Here is a 22,010-nt window from a genome sequence, read left to right as displayed (position 1 = left end):
GCTTCCACTCCTACTCATTCTTGTGGATTTGCTGTTTCCCAAACCCTCCCAAGCTCCTCACTTATTTCACTTCTCTCCTACAGTTTGGTAGCTTGAAATACTTTTTGAAATTCTCAGCCTTGGCTGTAACTAGGCTACCCACTATTAATGACTCGCCTCCTACCCTACCTTGGCAGCAACAAGCCTTGGCCATCAATATAGAAACTCTGCTATTTGATAAAATCTATACAGTGATAAAGCTGTCCAAATGGGTAGAAACATGACAAAAATCAATACAGACCAAAGATGCTGCTCTAGCTGCTAGCAGAGCATCGTAGGGACCAGAGCTTTAAAGGAATTCGGAGTCCAACTCCCTCATGGTATAGATGAGAATCAAAGAAAGGAAATGACTTTCTCAAAGTCACATAGGTAATAAGGCACTGAGCCAAGCTTTGGACTCTGACTGCAAATCAAATGCACTTTCCAGTATGGAACTAAAGCAGAGGTGATGATTGAATATCATAAATCAAGGAACACCAATTATTTCAGGGGCCTGTTGCAACATGAGTCATGGAAAAGGGAATTCTTCTAATGGAGCAGCAAGAGAAATGGTTTTTTAGACTCTAGGAGATTTCTCTATCTCAGTCCTATCTCATGTACTTGGTGACATGGCTTATCCTACTAAAATAAATTGACCCAGTTTCACCTAAACTTGAAAAATAAGCATAACAGTGATTACAAATATTATTTTGCATATATTGCACTGAGAGATTCAATTGGTTCATTAGTAAAATGAATACCTATACCATATACCTCACTGGATAACAATAAAATGAGATATTATACCTAAAGGTCTTCTCAAACACAGAAGTTCTATATTGATATTAGCCCTTGAGGAGTTCACATTCTATTGGACTGCCACAGAAGAGTTAGAGAAGGTAAAGAGGACCCCCAAGAGACAGCAAAATAATAACAAATGTAGAGAATATACATATATGTAGTGCATATATACATATTAGATATGTAGATATATGAATGTATGTGATAAAGCCTTGTGAATTTTCTGCTCAAAAGCCCATGGAGAACACTTGGACCTAAAACTTAAGATAAATATAATATTCTAGAACTGACAAGGTCCTTGAGGGGTCTTTTCTCCTATCTCATGGAAGGAATGAACTCTAATCAAGAAATGGAGCTATCTCTACTTTCTTTTTTTTTTTAATGTCCCAGAAAAGAGAGGCCACCATCTCCCTTCAGAAAATTCTTTCAAATGTCTCAGCTAAAAACAAAAAAGCTTCTATCCTACAAATGTCCCTTTTCGTCCTGTCTGCATGGAGACTGAAAATAGCTACTCCCCAACCACCTAGACAATGTCCTTTCTTCTGCCTACAGGGCTGTTTTTAGATCTAACCCTTTCATTCTTCTTCTCTTCAGGCCACTTAACCCCAACTCTTTAGCTTCTCTTCATGCAGACTATTTGGCCAACCATTTAAGCATTTTTTTGTTGTCGTTATTGCTGTCATCTTCTGGAACCATGCCAACTTCCCTACTTTTCCATTTCCTTTGCAGGACCTAAAACTGTCCCTAGCACTATATTAAGGAACTGTGCTAAGAGTATTTTGTGTGGGGGGGGGGGCACACACATGTGTGTGTGCTATCTCTCACCTCTCCACCAATTAAAAAAAAAAAAGCCCATGGTGCCACATTCCAACTTTGTATTTACCTCTGGTCCCAGGTTTATTTCCATTTTACTTGCACATTTTCTTTCCTTTTCTTCTCCTCCTATTTTTTTAATTGCATTCAGAACGAGAGAATCTTAGACTTGGAAAGGTCTCTTAGAGGTCATTGACTCGGCCTCTCGCCCCATGCTGCATTCCTGCTCCCTGCTATGTTTCTAACAGATGGCTAGCCAGCCTCTGCTTAATATCTCCTGAGACAACAGCCTGCCTCCCTAGGTTTATTTCCCTGCACTTCTCCTCTGCTCCTTCCTGCTTGTATCTGCTTTTTTAAGCTGTATCAAGCTTGTTTTTAAATTATCATTCTCTCCCTTCTGCTCAGACCGCTGCTGCCCAAATTGTCATCTCTTATAACCACCCACCTCGAGGATTGCAATGCCTCCTGACTGGTCCCCAGAATCCAGCCTATCCCCTCTCCAACCCATTCTCTATAGGCTGCCAAATTTATTATCCTAAAGCACATGTCTGAACACCGCATTCGCCTACTCAAGAAGTGCTAGTAGCTCCCTATTGCCTCTATGGATAAAATACAAATTCCTCTGTTTGGCACATAGAGTCAGATCCTTCACAACCCAGCTCTAATTCATCTTTCTAGACTTATTCCAGAGTATAGGGCATGCTATATAATCCAACCAACCTGTCCCACTTTTTGTTACCCATTCTGGATATCCCATCTCCAATGTCTGTGCCTTTGCCAATGCTGGTCCTCATGTCTGGAATGCCCTTCCCCCTCACATCGGCCTTTTGGAATCCCTAGTTCCCTTCAAGGAAAACCTCAAGTGCTATCTTCTGCAAGAAAGCTTTTCTTATTCTCCTTTTCTTGATACTCCTCCTTTCAAAAATTACTTTATATTTATTTCATTTTTTATATTTACTCATCTGGATACACGTTCTTTCCCCCCAATTTAATGTAAACTCCTTGAGGTGAGAAACTATTTGATTTCTATCTTGGTGTCCCCTGGTACCTAGCATGGTGCTTGGCATGTGCTTAATAATGTTCCTTGAATTGACAAGAACTTTCACTATGCTGACTGGACGGTACCCGAGTATGAGTTCAAGTGGAGATTTGAAAGACTTTGTCCTTAGCATGGCATCTATCTCCATTTATATCGTCTCTCTCTCCTTGGTGCCAATGGTGTAGATATGTTTTCTAATGCCTGCTTTGATCAAAGTCCCTGAGATGGTGGAAATGTTGAAATCACCTTTTGTAGGGCTGACCACCAAGGAATATGTTTTGGACTGAGAAAAGTAATGTTTTCCCTAGTACCTATCCCTGCCAAAAATTCAAACTCACCTGAAGTGTATTATTTTTTCCCTAGCTCTTCACCTTTGGATGGCGGGAAGATGTGCGTCCTGGAGAACCACTCCACACCCGAAAGTTTTGCTTTGATGCCATTTCCCACAGTAGCCCTGTCACGCTCTATGATTGTCACGGCATGAAGGGGAACCAGCACTGGGGCTATCGGAAGGTACGTCACAATCAGGCTCACAGAGGCAGCTAGGTAGTGTAGTGAACAGAGCACTTGGCCTGGAATCAGGAAAATCTGAGTTCAAATCCAGCCTCAGATACTTCCTCATTGTGGGATTCTGGGCAAATCACTTAAACTTTGTCCTACAAGTTGCCTCAAATATAAGATGGGAATAATAATAGCACCCACCTCCCAAGGTTGTTGTGAATATCAAATGAGATGTTGTAAAGTGCCTGGCACAGTGCCTCATATATAGTGGATACTGAATAAATGCTTGTTTCCTTCTTTCCTTCCTTCCTTCCCTCTTGAGGTGTCCTTTGAAGGAAACTAGAAAGTCTAAGAAGCCAGGAGGGAGAGCATTCCAGGCATGGGGACAGCCAGAGAAAATGCCCAGAGTCAGGAAATGAAGAGTCTTGTTCTAGGAGCAGCAAGGAGGCTGGTGTCACTGGGTCACAGAATATGTGGGGAAGGGGGTATAAGGGAAAAGAAAACTGGAAAGGTTGGGAGGAAGGTCATAAAGGGCTAATGTCAAACAAGAAATTTTATATTCAATTGTGGAGCCACTGGAGTTTTTTGACTGGGGGTTGGGGAGTGAAAAAGTATGGAACATGGTCAGACCTGGGCTTTAGGAAGATCACTGTGACATCTAAAAGGAAGATGGACTGGAGTGGGGAGAGATCTGTGGTAAGCAGGCTATTGCAATATTCTAGGCGTGAGGTGATAAGGACCTGCTTCAGAGGAGAGAAGGGAATGCATGCGCAAGATGTTACAAAGATAAAATCTGACAGGTCTTGACAACAGATTGGATATTTAGGGTGAGTCAAGGATGACACCCAGGTAATAAGCCTGGGTGACTGAGAGGATAGTGGTACCCTTAGCAGTAATAAGGAAGTTTGGAAGAGAGGAGGGTTTGGGTGAGAAGATAATGAGTTCAGTTTTGGACATGTTAATATTAAGTTATCTATAGGATACCCAGTTCAACAGGTCCAATAGGAAGAGATGCAAGTGTAGAACCACAATAAGTACATTTAAGAATCGTCAGCCTAGAGATGTTAATTGAATCCATGAAAGCTGATGAGATCACCAAGTAAAAGAGCACAGAGGGAGAAGAGAAGAGGGCCTAGGAAGAGGCTTTATGATTAGTGGGCAAGACCAGGATTCAAGAGATTGAAAAAGTCAGATCGGTAGGAGGAGAACTGGGAAAGAGTAGTTGTCATCAAAGCCTAGAAAGAAGAGATTATCAAGGAAAAGAGAATAGTTAGTTTCTGCAGAGTTCAGGAAGGATAAGGGTTAAGAAAAGGTCATTAAATTTGGCTATTAAAAGATCTTTAGTGATTTTGGAGAGAACACTTTTGGGTAAATGATGAAGTCAGAAGCCAGATTGTAAAGATTTAACAAGTAAATGAGGGGAAATTAAGTAAAAGTGAGAGGTCTCTATTGTAGATAAGCTTCTCAAGGAGTTTAGCCACAGAGAAAAGGAGAAATACTGGATTATGGTAGAGATGGGTGGATTAAATGAGGGTTTTTTGAGGATGGGAGAGACCTGGGTATATTTGTAGGCAGTAGAGAAGCAGACTACAAACAGGCATTGAAGATGAGTGAGAGAGTAGGGCAATGTGCTGGAGGAGACGTGATGGAATAGGATTAGTTGTGCAAGTAGAGGTGTTTGCCTGAGCAAGGAGAAGGGCCACCTCTTCGTAAGGGACAGAGTAAAAGAGGAAATATTGGCAAAAGGCATCAGGGAAATGGGAGGTGAGGAAAGAAGAAGGAACTCTTGGTGGATAGCCTCATTCATTTTTTCAGTAAAATATGATACAAGTCTCTCAGCTGAAAGGGTGGAGAAGGGGATCTAGGGGAGATTTGAGGAGGGATGAGAGGTTTGGAAGGACCACTGGGGAGAGTACAATAGTGAGTTAATTAGGGGAAGTGTAAAAAGGATTGCCTTGTAGCAGTGAGGGTCCAGTTGAGGTTATATGACAAATTTGTAATGGACCCAGTCAGCAGAGTTTCATGAATTTTCAGCCATTCCATTTACTAGGCTACAGTTGGTCTTCAGCTGAGATGCTGTTCTCAAAGCTGATTATGACACATGTAGAGACTACAGTCTTATATTGCAACATTTGAGTAGATCTGTGAAATCACTGGTGGAGAAAACCTCTCCTGCAGTGCAGACCACAATCTACACCCCATTGCACATGATTCTTGTCCAAGTCCTCCTACAAACCCTCTAATGTGTTAGAGGCCTTTCTGTAAGCCTTTTAACATCGATGATACCAGTTAAAGCTATCTATCTTCTCTCAATCTCAATATGACACCAAGTCATCTCCTTTTCTGATTATCCTTTTCCTTGGTGGTACTCTAGCCTAGATGCATAAACTGGATCCTTTGCAAATTGGCAGCTAGAACTTAACTGAGAAAAAAGCTTTCCTTAGGGACTGAGAAAATGAAGGTAATTTTTAAACGCACTGCAAACAGCAAACTCAAAACAAATGAAAAACAATGCTTCATTGAGTTAGCGGTAAAATAAAAAAGCGATAAAATTGATTTTTAAAAAGCATTTTCACTGAGTTAAAATAATAGTAAAACTTTTATTAATTTAGTTTTGGACTCCCTCGAAGCATATTTCATTTTTTAACTTTATTATTATTCTTAAGCCTTGAATTCAGACTATCTCTTCTCTTGGGCATATGAGAGCTACCATTTTGACTCTGGATTTTGGTCTCAGTTATTCTCTTCACCGACAGGAAGTTGCTAATAGAAGACTTTCCCATTTAAAGATGGGGGAAATAAAGAGCTCACCTAAGGTTTGCTCCAACATTCTCTATTTTTTCCAAGTTGCTAAGAGAATGCTCCAGCCACATGTCTAACAGCAGCTAAAACCAGGACTAGTTCCCTTGAGTTTTAAAAAAGCTGTCCCCATCAAGGACAAAGAGATACCTAAATCCACCAGCATTGCTTATAAGGCCTCCACTTGTGCTCAAGCCCTAGTCTTCCCCTGAAATAAGATCACAGATCTTGAAGGGACCTCAAAAACCACATAGTCACCCCCTCATTCTACAGAGGAGCAAACTTCACCTCAGAGCGGTGAGCAGTGAAGGTAGAGGATTTTTTGCACATCAGCCCCATTTTCTCCTAAGATCTTACTAGTGAATACATATGCATGCAAAAGTACCATATATTTGTCTATTCTATATACCCAAGTAATAAGGCAACTGAAAAGAGATAATGAAAGAAATGACATCCAGTCCCTTATACTGGGAAAAATAGCTTCAGAGCATTATAAAAATAGGGCAGGTTTTTCAGGTGAATTGTATAGTAGTAAGTGACTGGATGTGTCAAATGCATTTGCAATTTGACTTTCTGTAACCTGGGTAGTGGGAATTAGGTGGCATTTTTTAAAAGGGTGATGCACTAACTTTCCTAGTATATCAGCAAAGCACCTGAGTAGTAACTGATCTTGTGAGCAAGACACCCTGTGCTGGTTCCCAGGAAAAAGACCACTTCTTAGCAGTACCATTAATGTCCATTTATATCATAAATGACAGTGTGCCCATGCTATACCTTTAGGCCAAGAAAATGCTATAATTTTCATGGAGGAGCTTACAGACACTTAGAAATGGATGAGACAAACAAATATGTGGGCATAAAGAGTTCTCCTGGGAGTTAAAGTTGTCTGCTGGGATTCACATTTAAAAATCTTTCCTTGTGCTATCCACATGCAGAGAAAGAACTATGGAGTCTGAATACAGATCGAAGCATATACTATTTTCTCTTTTTTTGTTGTTTTGGTGGAGAATTTTTTTTTAAATATTAAAAACAAACATCAGAAAATAATGCAAACACTAAAAAAACTTTCTTTTTTTGGGTCCTTCTGGGATCTCCAGGAGTGCATGAAATAAAACCAAAAGAAACAGTTTTGCTGCAGTTACTGTCTTAAAACTTTTCTTATCAGCCAAGGTTTACGTTATTGAAATATGTTTAAAAAGAGTATGATTTCTAAGGTAATCAGAACAGAAGGATCAAAGAATGTAGGTTTCAAACTGGAATCTTGAAGGTTTCAAAGAGACCTTGGAGGCTATCAATGCCAACTTTCTCATTTTACACATAAGGAAACTGAGACCTAAAGAGTTGAGATAAAATGCCAGAGATCACATAGGTAGTATATGGTAAAGTCCGGTTTTAAACCAAAGTTGTTTGACATAGTCATGTATTATTATTAATACTAATATTACTAGTTAATTTTGTTAATATATATTATTATACAATGGCATATTGACATAATTAATATGTGAGTTGAGGAGAATAATAATAATAATAATAATAATAATATTCACATAGAAAGTTCTGGAAAATTTGTAAAAATCCCAGCTTCAGCTAATTTGTTCTGGACCAGTGTCAGCAAACTAGAGCCCAGGGCCCCGCCTAATTTTGCATAGCCCTTGAATTAAGAATGTTATATTTTTAAAGTATCCCTTTATATTAAAAGTGTAAAAAACATTCTTTGTACAGGACTGTACAGAAGCCCTTCCTGTCAAACTCAAATAGAAATGGATCCCTGCCTACTGCATGTTGACTTAGAAAACCAGAAATTAACATTATCTACATTGTATTGTATTTTTATTTCAACATTTCCCAATTACACTTTAATCTGGTTCTGTGGCACCAAGGAGTTTTGTTGACTCAAGGGTGTGACACCTCCCTCTAAACTATCTAAGTTTGGCCACCTCAGGAACTCTCTTTGGCATATTTTGATAGGAGGCAGCATAGTAAAGTAGAAGAAATACTGCCTCTGGGATTAGAAGGCCTAGATGCAAGCCTCATCTCTGAAATTTTACAACCCGTATGACCTTGTGCAAGCCAATACACTCCCCTACTCCTCAATTTTCTCAGTTTTAAAGTGAGGGGTCTAGATTAGATGACCTCCAAGGTCCCTTCCAGCTCTTGATCTATGACTTCCTTTATGTTGAGGGGAGACAGCATGGATTTGGAGTTGAATACTTGACTGCCACTTACTAGCTGTGTGACCTTGGGCAAGTCACCTAACCTTAGACAACGCCCCAATTTATTCATCTATAAAATGAAAAGGCAGGACAAGATGACCACTAAGGTCTCTCTCAGCTCTAAATCTATGATCTTAAGCATACTAGAAAGCTACTGGGGGAAAAAAAAATGGAAAAAAAACCTCGTTTTTGTTGAGGTGAAAAAACAGAGTTTACCAACAGAGATTTTTTATGATGACAAGACTTCAATCAGTCACCACCTCTTTTCTTTCTTCTTTCCTTAATTGAGCCACAGGTTTAGTCACTGAAAGAGATTAGGAATCTTTTTTTTTTAAATGTCCCTTTGCAAACAACCTTTACCTATGCATGCTGAACTCCCTAGAGATAATAGGGATCCTAGAACTGGGTCTTGGAGTCCATACAGTTGGATTTCCCCTTGGATACCAAAATGACTTAGTCATAGTATTGATGATTTGTTGATGGGACCCAGAGCTATAACTAGAATTTTTTTAAGCTTCTGGGGTAAACTACATAAAATATCCCCAAAGCAAGTAGTATGAAACAGAACCTCAAAGCAATTTTGAAAACAAATTCACTTCTGGAGAAGAGAGAGACCTGGAACACAAGGCCCCATGGGAGAGAGACAGGACTTTGCAAATGCCTGCTGGAAAGACCGTCCATGGAAGACGCTGAGGCTGGGAAGAAAGACTGCCCAGAAGGAGCTTAGCTCATCTATGACCATGCAGAGGGTTAGGGAGAAGAAATAAATCATCCAAAGGCTTCCTAACAAATTGTTCAACTCACTTGTTTCTGTGCTATTAAAGGAGTTGTAAGAGTTGTCAGCACCTCCTAAATTCTGATGACCTTAGACAAAGCCCCAATTTCCCTGCCCTAGTTAGAGATCTGATTAAACCATAGAGCCAGAGTCGAGCAGTTTCAACGTTTTTGCCGATTTCCATTTGCAAGTTTCCCTTAATGACCCAGCACATACCAGGGAAGTTGTCATTCTAATATTTAAAATACCGCTATCTCTCCAGCAGCCTATTGCAAGGGTATAGCCACAAAGATCAAGGGGGAAAAGGTTAGAATGATGTTTTGTATTATTAAATGGCTTTCCAAGATTATTTCCCTAGGAAGATCTCAAAAATAGCATCAAACCAGAAGAGTTGATAAGATCTTAAATGTTGGAATGATTTGGCAGCAATATAACAGTCAAAGTTGAGTGGATGGAATATTTGACATTTCCCCTTATCTGACCTTTAAACCTCTGACACAGTGTTTTTCCTAGTGATCATGCTGACTTCTCAGTCACGTAAAGGCATGTACAATACTGCTCTGAAGAACCTCTCACTAGCCTGCTCAAAACACTAATGACCGTAAAGATGCCAGACATATCACCACCCTACCATTGATTTCAATCTTTCTTATTTAGTATTGATTGAGCACCAAGAATAAGCAAAGCATGCTACGAAGAAGACAGTATAATTCAATTACCTTTTATTGAACACCCAGAGGGGCCATGGCTCTGCACCATATACTTACTGTCTGGTTTGAATGTAGACAAACAGTTAAAAATGGATGGATAGTCCAATTATGTGGAGATACAGCATGATAAATGCACATGTGAGAGAGTGCATCAGTCAAGATGGACGTACATATGGAACTAAGGTTTCCTCCCTTCTCATCTGAGAAGAAGTAATTCCTGTCTCAGACTTTTACTAATAGCTATATATTTGTGGAGGCGTAGCAGGTAGGGAGCTGTCCAATAGCAAAAACACCAGGCTTACAAGCAGGGTTCAAGTCCTGCTTTTGATACATGCTAGCTACGTGACTTATTCTCCCTGGGCACCCCCTCCATACTCCACTTCCCCACCATGGGGCTAACTTACTTAGACTGGTAAGTAATACATAAGTTCTTGAAAAGCATTAAAGGAGGAAGTTGCTATCAGACAAAATGATCCACAGCTGCCTGTTTTTGTACAGCCCATGAGCTAAGAATTTTTTTTTAATTTTTAAATAAAGTTTTATTGTATTTTTTTAAATGTAAACAAAAAATTTAGCCCCCAGGCAATTTTGCCCTTGGGTCACCATTATAGTTGGCCAAGCCAAATCACAGGTCAGGACCAAAAAAAGAAGGGGGGTGGGGGGAATTACATAACGCTTTATGACATACATAGGAAAAGTAATACATAGAGCTAGCATGACTGGACTACCTCATTTTCTAATCAAACATGCTACCAACAGTTTGTTTTGCATGAGTTGGAGTTAGTCTACCAGATTACCATTTTACCCACTACACTTAACAGCCAATCATGCTGAATTAAGTTGCTATCCCTCCAAGGTATTTTTTTACTGCTTACTTAAAGAAAAAGCCTTTCTGAATTCCATGGTTAGCCAAATAGAAAAGGCCTTAAGAGTCATTGCAAAGGGGGTTATAGTTTTATATCTACCTACAGTAATATGGGTGGCTCTACACCTGTACTACTTATGTGACATTAGCCAAGTCACTTAACCTCATTGGGCCTCAGTTTCACGTTTGTAAAATGAGGGTCTGGGTTAGATTTAAATGTTTATGATCAAATGATCTAGAGCTCTAAGGGACCTTAGAGATCAGGGAAGCCAACCCTCTCATTTTACAGGTGAGTAGTAGACTATTCAAGCAGGTTAAATGATTTACATAATGTCCCATAGGAAGCAAGTAGAAGTCTAGGTTCTAGGACAATTTTATAATTGTGCACCTAGAGTTCCTCTATGTGTGTCTTGGCAGGTATTTATGATGCCTGTAGTTATTTAAGGTGGAATTTCTCTTTCTGTCTGTTCTTGCTAGATTTTTGTTAGTAACATATATATAGAAATGTTGATGATTTTTGTCATTATATTTTATCCTTCAATTTTGCTGACTTTGTTAATGTTTTCAATTAGTTTTTTTTAGCTACTGTTCTAGGTTCTCTAAGTAAATCATCCTATGATCTGTAAAAAGTGATAGATTTGTGTCCTCTTTGCCCATGCTTATTCCTTCAATTTCATTTTTCTTATGTCTATAGCTAGCATATCTCATATAATATTAAATAGTAATGTTGATAATTGACATCGTTGCGTTACCTTGCTTTACCATCTTATTGAATGGTTGCTAGCTTATCCACACTATAGATAATGCTGGCTCTTGATATTAGATACTACTTATCACTTTAAGGTAAGTTCAGCTTATTATTATACTTTCTAATGGTTTTTTTTTATACAAGAATGGGTATTGTGCTTTGTCAAAAACTTTCTTTGTATCTATTGAAATAATCATTTTTGTTTTTGTTTTTGTTACTAATATGGTCCATTAAGTTTATAGTTGTTCTGATACCATGCATTCTGATACAAATCAAGACTGGTCATTGTATATGATCTTTGTGATATATTGTTGTAGTATCTTTGCTGATATTTTAAAAATTAACAGCAATGTTCATTAGGGATAGTGCTCTATAATTTTCTTTCCCTGTTTTGACTTTCCTTGGTTTAGGTATCAAGACTATATTTGTGTCTTAGCAGGAATTTGATAGAACCTCTTTTTTACCTATTTTTCCCCAAAAGTTGATGTAGCATTGGAATTAGTTGTTCTTTAAATGTTTGGTAGACTTTACTTTTAAGTACATGTAGTCCTGGGTTTGTTTGAGTTTTCTCAGGGGGGGTTGGAGGGGAAGAGGTTGCAAAGAATATAAGTTCATTTGATGGCTTGTTCAATTTTCCTAAGACAGAATTATTTTCCTGTTCTGTTAATCTAGACAACTTATATCTTTGTAAATGTTCATCAATTTCATTTAGATTGGCAGTTACTTGCATATAGTTGGGCAAAATACTTTCTGATAATTGCTCTTATTTCTTCTTCAATAGTTGTGAATTTTTTTTTAATTTTTAATACTGATAATTTGGTTTTCTTTTTTCCATCAAGTTAGCTAATGGTTTATCTTACTGGGATTTTTTTTTTTGCTTTCAGTTTTGTTAATCAGGATTTCTATTTTGATGTTTAATTGAGGGGTTTTAATTTGTTGTTTATTCTGTTTGTTTTTTTAGTAGCCTGCCCAATTTGTTTACCTTTTCTTTGACTCTGGTAAAAGCATTTAGAGATAAATTTTTCTGTATGTACTAAAGCTTTAGCTGTACCCCCCAAATTTCAGTATCTTGTGTCTTGTTTTCATTATCTTTAATGAAATTATTGATTATTTCTATGATTTTTTTCTTTGACTCATCCATTCTTTTTACTCATGGTTTCTTTATTCCCTGGCCTTTAAAGAGATTGAGCTCCCACTGGGGACCAGAGAGCACTGACCCAAGCTTCTTGTGTTGGGAGCCTAGGTCTTGGTCACTGGCTTTGTGTGCTGCGGCCTCCTGTGTTGGCAATTGGAGGCTATAGGGTTTTGTCAGCTTACCTTGTGTTGGGCTGGAATCAGGAAGGCTGGAACTTTCAGGCAATTCTAGGTTGCCTGCTTTTCCTTTCCTTTAGCTTTCTTCAGCTCCTTTTAGATGGGTGCTGCAGGGTGTTTATCTGCCTGGGGCCCCTTGCAATGCTGCCTCCCTTGTTTCTGCTAATGCACTAGGACATTCCTTTTCGGTAGAGTGCCGGGGCACCTGGTGGTTTTCTGAGCTGGTTTCCTCCGGTTCCCCTGAACTCAGAGGTCCAGGTGTTGGTGTTTGCCTGCTCTACCACCTAGGCTTCACTATCTCCTCCTGGTTGACAGCTGGAGGCTGTTCTGATAGCTTACCTGGTGTTGGGTTGGAATCAGCAAGGCTGAGACTTTAGGAAGACTCTAGGTTGCTTTCTTCAGCTCCTTTCAGATGAATGCTGCAGGATCCTTATCCTTCTGGGGCCTTTTGTAGTGTTGCTTTCCTTATTTTTGCTGAGGCACTGGGAAACCCGTTTGCTGGGCTGCTGGACTGCTGTTCCCCATCTTTCTTCTCATTCAGCTGTTCTAGGGTTTTTTTTTTTCTGGGGGTGACATTTTCTGGGTTTTCAGAGGTTGATAGGGGAGGGTGACAGCTACTACCTTTTTACTCCGCCATCTGCTTTGACTCATCCATTCTTTAAGATTAAGTTATTTAGTTTCCAATTAAGTTTTAGTCTTTGGCCCTTTAGTCAAAAGTCCTTTATTAAATGTAATTTTTATTGGAAAAAATACATTTAATATTTTTGTTTTTCTGCTTTTGTGAAGTTTTATGCCCTAATATAAGGTCAATTTTTGTGAAAATGCCATGCACAGCTGAGGAATATAGATATATTCATTTCCGTTCCTATTCAGCATTCTTCAGATGTCTATCATATCTAGCTTTTCTAAAACTCTCTTCAGGTCTTTCATTCTGTTTTATTTTTTATTAGGTTGATCTAGGTCTGAGAGAGATAAACAGAGGTCCCTCATTATTAGAGTTTTATTGAGTGTTTCTTTCTATAACTCAGTTAACTTTTCCTGTAAAATTAGCTATGATATGTTTTAATAAAATGTAGTTTTCCCTGCAGTTTCCCTGATTCTCTTTTCATTAAGTTTCTTTCTGCTGTTTTGCTTAAGATCATGATTGCTACTTCTCACTTTTTTTTTACTTCAGCTGAAGTATATAATTGATTCTGCTCCAGTCCTTTATTTAACTGTGTGTATTTTTCTGTTTCAAGTGTATATTTTTTAAGCAAACAGTGTATTGAATCCATTCTGCTATCATCTTCCATTTTATAGGTGAATTCATCCCATTCGTTTTCCATTATAATTATTAATTGTGTATTTTCCTCCATCCTATTCACTTATAGTTTTCCTTCTCTTTTTCTATCTCCCATCTTTAAGTTAACTCCTTTCCCTCTTGGGTAAAATGTACTTCTGTACCCAACTATGTATATGTGTATTCTTCCCTCCTTTGGCTGGTTCAGACAAGAGTAAGAGTCAAGTATTGTATTCCCCTTTTACTACCCATCTTTGTTGTATAATTGCACATCACATTTTTCTGAGAGAATTTTCCTCATTCTTCCTCACTCTTACTCTCAGGGCATTCTTCTTCCATACCTGGTCCATTCTTTCTTTAAGATTATTAGAACATAACAAAATCACTCCCAGACCCTCTGTCTAATTAGATTCCCTCCTGGCCGCCTAATCATAATAGAGTTCTAAGGGACTAAATATATTATCTCCCTTTATAAGAATGTAAACAGTTAACTTTGTCCAATCATTTATTATTGCTTGTTCATGTTTACCTTTTTAGGTGTCTCTTGATTTTTGTTACCTCTGGTCTTTTCATTAGAAATACTTGGAAGTCTTCTACTTTGTCAAAAATACATTTTGTCCCTTGTAGCATTGTACTCAGTTTTCCTGAATAAATTATCCTAGGTTGTAAGCTTAGAGCCTTTGCCTTATGAAATATCATTCTAAGGTCTCTGCTTCCTTAACTGTAGTGGCTGTTAAATCTTGTGTGATCATGATTGTAGCTCCTCAGTACTAGAACTCTTTTTTTTTCTGACTGCTTGTAGTATTTTGTCTTAGGAGCTCTGAATTTTGGCTATAATTCCAGGAGTTTCCATTTTAGGCTTTTTTCAAGTAGTGACCAGCAGATTCTTTCAATTTCTACTTTTTCCTCTGGTTCTTTAATGATTTCTCGAAATATTACGTCTAGATTCTTTTTTTGTTCTAGGCTTTTGGGTAGTCCAGTGATTTTAAAATTATCTCTCCTCTGTTTTCCAGGTCATTTGTTTTTTCTATGAGATACTTCCTTATTTTTTTCAGTCTTTTGATTTTGTTTTATTATTTCTTGATATCTTATAAAGTCATTAGTTTTTATTTGGTCAAATCAAATTTTCAAATAGTTATTTTCTTCAGTAAGGTTTTGTATCTCTCCAAGATATTCTCTTTCCTTCCCTAGCTTTCACTTCTTTCCCCATTTTCTCCTCTACTGTTCTCGTTTGCTTTTTTTTTTTAATCATTTTTAATTCTTGCTTTAACTCTTCTAGGAGTTCTTCTTGGACTTATTTCCAAGCTGTATTTTTCTTTGAGGCTTTGTGTCTTGAACTTCATTGTCACCACAAAGCTCTGTATGGTAAGATTCCTTTTTTGTTTGCTCATTCCTCTAGCCTATTCTTTGACTTTGGTGGACTTCTGTATGCTTCTGAGGAGAATATTCTGTCCTCTTATGGCCTTCTGCTGCTTTCAGTGCTCCCCAAGTGAGGTCTGCAAATTCCTGACCCAGGTGCGGATCTATCAGATTATCCTTATTTGGGAGTTCAAAGCAACTAAACTGTAGGGCCCTCTTTGGTCTGGGACTCCTGCCCTGATTATTACACTGTAGTTTTCTCACACTGACCTGGGGGCTTGAACTCAGTGCCTAAGATTAGATTTCCAGAGCTAGGACCCATATTTGGTCTGCTCCTTTCCACCTTGGCTCTGTAACTGGGACTAAATAGTGACAACAGAGCTGCCCAATGGTGCCCATCACTGTGCTCCTTTAAGGGATTTCTGGGTTCCCTTTCTATTCTAGTCTTGGCCCCCTTTCAGTCCTTTGAATGGTCCATAGATCTCTGTCTCCTAAAGCCACTGTAGGCTGGAAGAAAAAAAAAATGACTCACAGCAACTTGTTCTTGGCTTTCCTAATCAGAATTCAGTCTGGTATATTTTTGTTATGTGAAAGAGATATGGTTGGGAGCTAGGCTTTAATGCTTCCTTTGATTCTGCCATCTTGACTCCATCCTCTAGCTGGCTCATTTAAATGTGCATTCTATAGGATCATAGACTTAGAGCTGAAAGTGTCCTTAGAGGTAACTTGGTCCAACTGTTTCTTTTTATGGCTAAGGAAATTGATCTGGCTCTGTAGAATGGCTTATCTTTTCAGAAATATAGTAGCTGGGAATGCCACAGAAAAGGTAATACAAATGGTACTCTAGGCTTGTCCTCTTGACTCAAGGGGCATCCACTCTGAATGGAAAGGAATTACTTAAAACATTACTATCCAAACCACATCTGTCCCTCCACATTTTGATTGGCTGGCACCTGGAGTCAAGGTTGAGTGTTTGATGAATCGTTATGTGATTTATAAGGGGAAAGATGTAGTCCTAGCCAAATATCTAAGGCTTTTGGATTCTCTATTCCCAGAGCTCTGGCTTAGTCACATGGCAGCCAATTTGGTTGGAGGGGCAAGGGGAGTGGAAGAGAATTCCTTTGCTATTTCAGAAGGAAAATTAGTTTAATATGTTGTCTTTTGAACAGTGGCTTCATATAGACTCCCAGAGGACTGATCACAGATCAGCTTACTTTAAGGCATAGAAATAATGTCTCCCTTCTCCCTTTGTTATGGGATAGCAAATCTGTCAGAGTGTTCAAAGGACAATTACTTGATCCCCTGATTTAATCCCAGAAAGGTACAGCCTGGAGTCAAGACACTTGGTAATCAAAAAAGTCAGCTGAGTAGAAACATAAAGATTGTAGTTTTGCAAACCTCAAGGTCAGAAGTGAAAAATGTCTGCCTTGGTGAAGGCTAATAATGCCTGTCCTTGGTCATTGCCCCAGGGACTCAGTTATGTGCTCAGATGATGAGGATGAAGAGCTGACTCTGTAACAAGGGCTGCCATCATTCGTCTCCTTATGTGCCTGGTGATCTTTAATTTGACATGCTGTCATTTGTTTTTGTTGGAACTATAAGAAACCCTAGAGATCATCCAATTCAACCCCATTATTTTACAGCAGAGGAAACTGAGGCCCAAACTTGAATATTTATTGTTATTTTTACTAAGAACATAAGGCATATTTCTCAGAAAATATCCCTGGGAAGGAGCAGGAGGTAGATGAGAACTTTGAAATATAATATAATAATAATATTGGCTAGTGCTCAAAGAGTGCTACAAGGTTTGCAAAGTGTTTTTACCTAAGTTATCTCAAATGGTTTTCACAATAATCCTGTGAGGTGGGCACTCTTATGATCCCCATTTTACAGATGAGAAAACAAATGGTAAGATAGGTTATGTGACTTGCCTAAGATCACACAGCTCTGAGAATCTGAGGTAGGATTCAAACCCATGTATTGCCATGTGAGTGCCTCAGTGCAACTTTCTCTCATTCTCATTTTATTTTCAGTGTTTATTAGAAGCTGTACAAATAAGAATCCAGTCTCTCTTAAGGAGGTATAGAATGGGTAGGAGAAGGAATGGTAAATTTTAAATTGTCATTAATCTTTCTTAGTCTAAAATGCTAAATTATTAGAACCCTAATAACTGAGGAAAGGACTGAACTTGAAGTCTCACACAAGACTTAGCTCTGCTTCTAACCTTGGCTAAGTCACTGGGCCTCTGTTTCCTCAGCTGTAAAATGAGAGTAATTCATCAAGATTACCTCATTTTTTAGTTAACAGAAATCTGTTTTCTCTTTCTCCCACCCTCCCTCCACCCCATCGGGAAAAAAAAGAAAAACAAATCCAGATAGTAAAACAAAACAAAATCCATCACCTCTCTGTCAGTCCTATGGAATCATAGGTGACCATTTCATTGATCATAGTTCTTACAGCATTCAAAGTCATTTGTCTTTACAGTGTTATTATTGTATAAATTGCTCTTATAGGTCTACCTGCTTCACATATCATTTCATATATGTCTTCCCATGTCTCTTTGAAATCATCTATTTCCTCATTTCTTACAGAATAGTAACATTCTATCATATTCATATACCACAATTTGTTCACAATTCTCCAACTGATAGGCAATCCCTTAGTTTACAGGGGGTTTTGGCCACCACAAGATGCTATGAATACTTTTATACATATAGGACCTTCTCTTTACTGTGTATAGGCCCAGCTGTGGTATAGCTGGGTCAAAAGGCATCCCTTGTTTTTCTGTTTGTTTTTCCAAATTGCTTTCTGGAATGGTTATATCCATTCTGTGGTCCACCAATATGTCTGTTTTCTCATGGCCTCTCCAACATTTACCATCTTTGCCAATCTGGTGAGTGGTAGAACCTCAGAATTGCTTTAACTAGCATCTCTCCAATTATTAGTGATTTGGAGCTTTAAAAAAAAATATATATGACTATAGGTAGCCTGGGTTTCTTCTCTTGAGAACTACCTGATCATATCTTAGATTACTTTTCATTTGGGAAATGGCTCTTATTCTTATAAATTTAAGATCTTAGAAATGAGGGCTTTATCAGAGATGCATGTTGCAAAAACCTCTAAGGGCCCTTCTAACTCAAAATTATAAAAGATGCCTTATATATCCTATGGTTCAAGTTGTAGAGAAAAGAAAATCACAATGGAATTCCAGTCTGGATCAGAAGGAAAAAATAGGTGCATGAAACCACTACCTAAGGACTTACCTGGCTATGTTGAAGGGATCTGTGATCTCATAGAAGAGGACCCCTAATGTAGATATAGGCCACATTCTTTATCTCCTTTTTTAAATCATCCCATTCCTTCTCTTCCCTCTGATGATAGATGGCATTCTTCAGTGTTCCTTTATACCATGTACAGGTAGGAGAAGGGGAAGAGGTAAAGAGAAAAGTCAGAAAATCTTGATCAGACCAGAATTAGATGTTAGGAGCTTTGCACCCCATAAGTGAAACAACCTAGGAAACCCTGGCTCCATTTGCACTTTAAATAGAGTAAGGGAAAATAATATGCCTCTTGTATTTTGCAAAACTCTTCACATTTAACCTACCTGTGGAAACCAAGGAAAGGCAGTCTTTTCCCCTCCCTTAAGGTCTTGTTTGTTCCTACACTCCATACATTGAGCATATAACAATCTGGAGGATGGGGTGGTATCAAATGTTGGCAAACAGATTCTTGAAAATGGAGAGCCACTTGGAAATGTTTACATGGAGTACCTGAAAAGTTCTCCATCCCAGGGTGGGGGGGCAGGGTCGTGTTCCATGGTCAGAGGAAAATAGTCAATATTTCTAACACACACACAGATCCACACAATGAAAGAAAACAGGCCTTGTAAAGTAGGGGAAAAAGCATTAAAGTGTCCAAAAGTCCTAGAATCTCCTCTCTGAGCCTCAGTTTCTTTACCTGTAAAAGAGAGGTAATAATACTCTAAGGCAGAGTGTCAAACACAGGAGCCTGTGACCAGCATGCAGCCCAAACCAGATTATAATGTAATTGGGTAATATTAAACAAAATGAAAAAAAAAAACACAATAGAATATAGATAATGTAAATATGTGGTTTTCTAAGTCACTACGCAGCCTATGGTTTAGTGGGTCCCATTTCTACAGGAGTTTGACATCACTGCCCTAGGGTTAGGCTTCAGGAAAGTGCGTTTTACCTTATAATACCAATCTGGTGCCAAAGTGGATAGAGCCCTGAATTCAAATGTGACCTCTGATACTAGCTGTGTGACCCTGGATAAGTCACTCAACCTCAGTTTCCCCAACTGTCAAATGGAGCTCTTACTAGCAGCTATTCCCAGGTTTGTTGTGAAGATCAAATGAGCTAATATCTATAAAGTACTTAGCACAGTACCTGACACATATCACTTAATAAATGCTTATTTCCTTTCTTTCTTCTTGTAAAGTGCTAAAGACATAAACTATTTATTTTTAAACATCCCATACCTGAGGTTAATCACTGGTTTGGGTTTTCATTATGATAGCACTTTAAGTACAATTGTTTTGTTTTTTGGCCCAGGCCTACAACTTGTTAGGTGTTGGGAGCCTCTAGAACTGAAGTCTCTCATTGGATTTTTGTTGTTTGTCCTTCGTTTTCGAAGAGGACCAATGACATCAGGAGAATGATGTCTTGCCTTGCAAATGAATTGGATTTGAGTGAGGCAGAGCTGTGCAGAGTCATCGGGGTCCAGTGGCAAGACATAGGTCAAGATGCCTGGCAATATCCCTGATAGAGTAGGAGTCTTGGCCTTTCTAAGCCAGGTCTTTCCCAGGTCTCAGTTTGTCTGAGGCAATATCCATTCGGTAAGAATGGAGGCAAAAAATGGCCTAATTTGCCTTCATAAGTAAATCAATCTGGGAGAGGAAGACCCTCACTGGATGCAGATCTTCCATAACTTATAGTCTTAGGGAGCTGCCCAGAATCACACAGCCAGTATATGTCAGAGGGGTTGCCTGAAACCTTGTCTTCTTCACTGAAAAGCCAGACCTCTCTTCACTCTGCCACATTCTCCCTCACCAGCTCTAGTACCACAGAAAAGTCCTATTTCTGCCAGATCTGTAACAGCTGACATTTATACCTAGGGTTTTAAGATTTAGAGTAAGCCTTATTATCTTATTTAATCAAGGTGAAGTCTTTTCCTTTCAATACCAACTTCCTTTTCCCTATTTATACAATAAAATTTTAAAAAGAAGACAATTAGAGCCAACTGAAGATAACAGATTTGCTCCCTAATTAGACTTTCACTCTAGGAGCTTACATCTGTCAGATCTGCCCTTATCTCAGAACTCACCTTCCAAGAACTACTAAGCCTTCGGCTTCAAAGCCTCAGCAGGTACAAAAAAGCTTGTTGTATTTTGTCAGGGAAACAAATGGTGTATCCTCTCACTATGGATTAACTATGGAACCTTCCTCACGGACTCCCAGGAGTTGAGACAGTGTGGTAGCAAGGGTGCTAGATTTGGAGTCCCAGAACCAAAATGCAAATCTCAGCTCTGCCACTTAATTTCTTTGCCTCTTTTTTTTTTTCATGACCTCTAGGCTAATGTCTCTTCCAGTTCCGTACCTATGATCCTTCTGAGAAGTTCTAAACGATGACACAGTGCCCTGAAAGGAAACCCTTTTAAAAACCCAGGCCTTCAGCTTTGTGGTTTGTCTCTTATTTTAACACTAGTCATCTCCTGAAAAGTAAGATACACAAAGGAAACAAAATCTGTCCAACTGTGCTCTCTAATCCTACTTGAGGAAAGAATCCCAGAATATGTCCTAGGTACCTGTCATTCAGTCTCTTTTTTTCTTTCTGGTCTCTCTAGGACAAAACTTTATTCCATCCAGTGAGCAACAGCTGCATTGATTGCAATCCATCAGAGAAAAAGATTTTCATGAACAGATGTGACCCTCTCTCGGAGACTCAGCAGTGGATTTTTGAACACATTAACATGACTATTTTAGAAAAAGTGAGCAGCAACATCAGCTCTTAGAAAGAAAGGAGGACAAAGAAGACAATGACATGCAGATTGCAAATGAAATTTTGGCCAGCGGCATCTGGGTCGAAGGAGTCAGGAATTAATTTCCTAGATCCAGGAAGCCTGTTTAAAGGATTAAGGAGATGCCATGGCACAGCCCAGTAAGTTGCCACAATGGACTTCCTGCATCTGAACCACTTGGCTGAGAACCTCACCAGCTGCTTCAGAGAACTACAGACTGGCATTTCCCTTGCTGGTCAAGGGCAAACTTTAATAAGGACTTTTCAAAACAACTTGTGAGTTAATAAAGTGAAACAAAATCCTAGCATTTCTCAGGTCAAATCCTGCAGTAGTGAGTAGCTATGAATGGATGCTATTAATTGGGGGAGGGGTGGGCCAGGGAAGGGAAAAAAACTGAGTGCATGACTGCTATGGAAAACCTGAAGCTATCACAGGTTTAGAACTAGCCCCACTTCAGGGATCGTAGGCTATCCCCACAAGTGGATAAACTATACTTTTGGTGCCATTCTCTTAATAAAAATGGGTTAAGCAGGTTTAACCCTTAGACTGCTGCAGCTGACTTTATAGTACTCCTATCTGTTTGTCGCTAAAATGGCGGGAGGGAGAAGAAAGGAGGGAGGGTTTAAGGACTTAGAATTTGGACTTTTTTCATGGCCATGCTTTCCAGAGCTATCATTCCATTGGTGTGTATACTCCATCTACCCAACACAATTCAAAACTCCCCTATAACTGAATGGAA

At 38.9% G+C, this 22,010-nt stretch overlaps 1 protein-coding gene across 1 annotated transcript in view; it reads left to right on the top strand.

Moving 5' to 3' along the window:
- Nucleotides 1-21,631, top strand: part of GALNTL6 (polypeptide N-acetylgalactosaminyltransferase like 6) — a 240,001-nt gene extending 218,370 nt beyond the window's left edge. Inside the window, exons 7-8 of the mRNA XM_020997862.2 lie at nt 3,035-3,184; nt 21,098-21,631. Coding sequence (XP_020853521.2) covers nt 3,035-3,184; nt 21,098-21,265 — 318 coding nt within the window. The 3' untranslated portion in view covers nt 21,266-21,631. The remainder of the gene's footprint in view (nt 1-3,034; nt 3,185-21,097) is intronic.
- Nucleotides 21,632-22,010: the final 379 nt, after the last annotated feature.

This window comes from Phascolarctos cinereus, unplaced genomic scaffold, assembly GCF_003287225.1.
Source record: "Phascolarctos cinereus isolate Bilbo 61053 unplaced genomic scaffold, phaCin_HiC Scaffold_9;HRSCAF=440, whole genome shotgun sequence".
NCBI lineage: Eukaryota > Metazoa > Chordata > Mammalia > Diprotodontia > Phascolarctidae > Phascolarctos > Phascolarctos cinereus.
The sequence above is the reverse complement of the archived record's forward strand: the minus strand, read 5'-3'. Positions and strand labels throughout refer to the sequence as shown.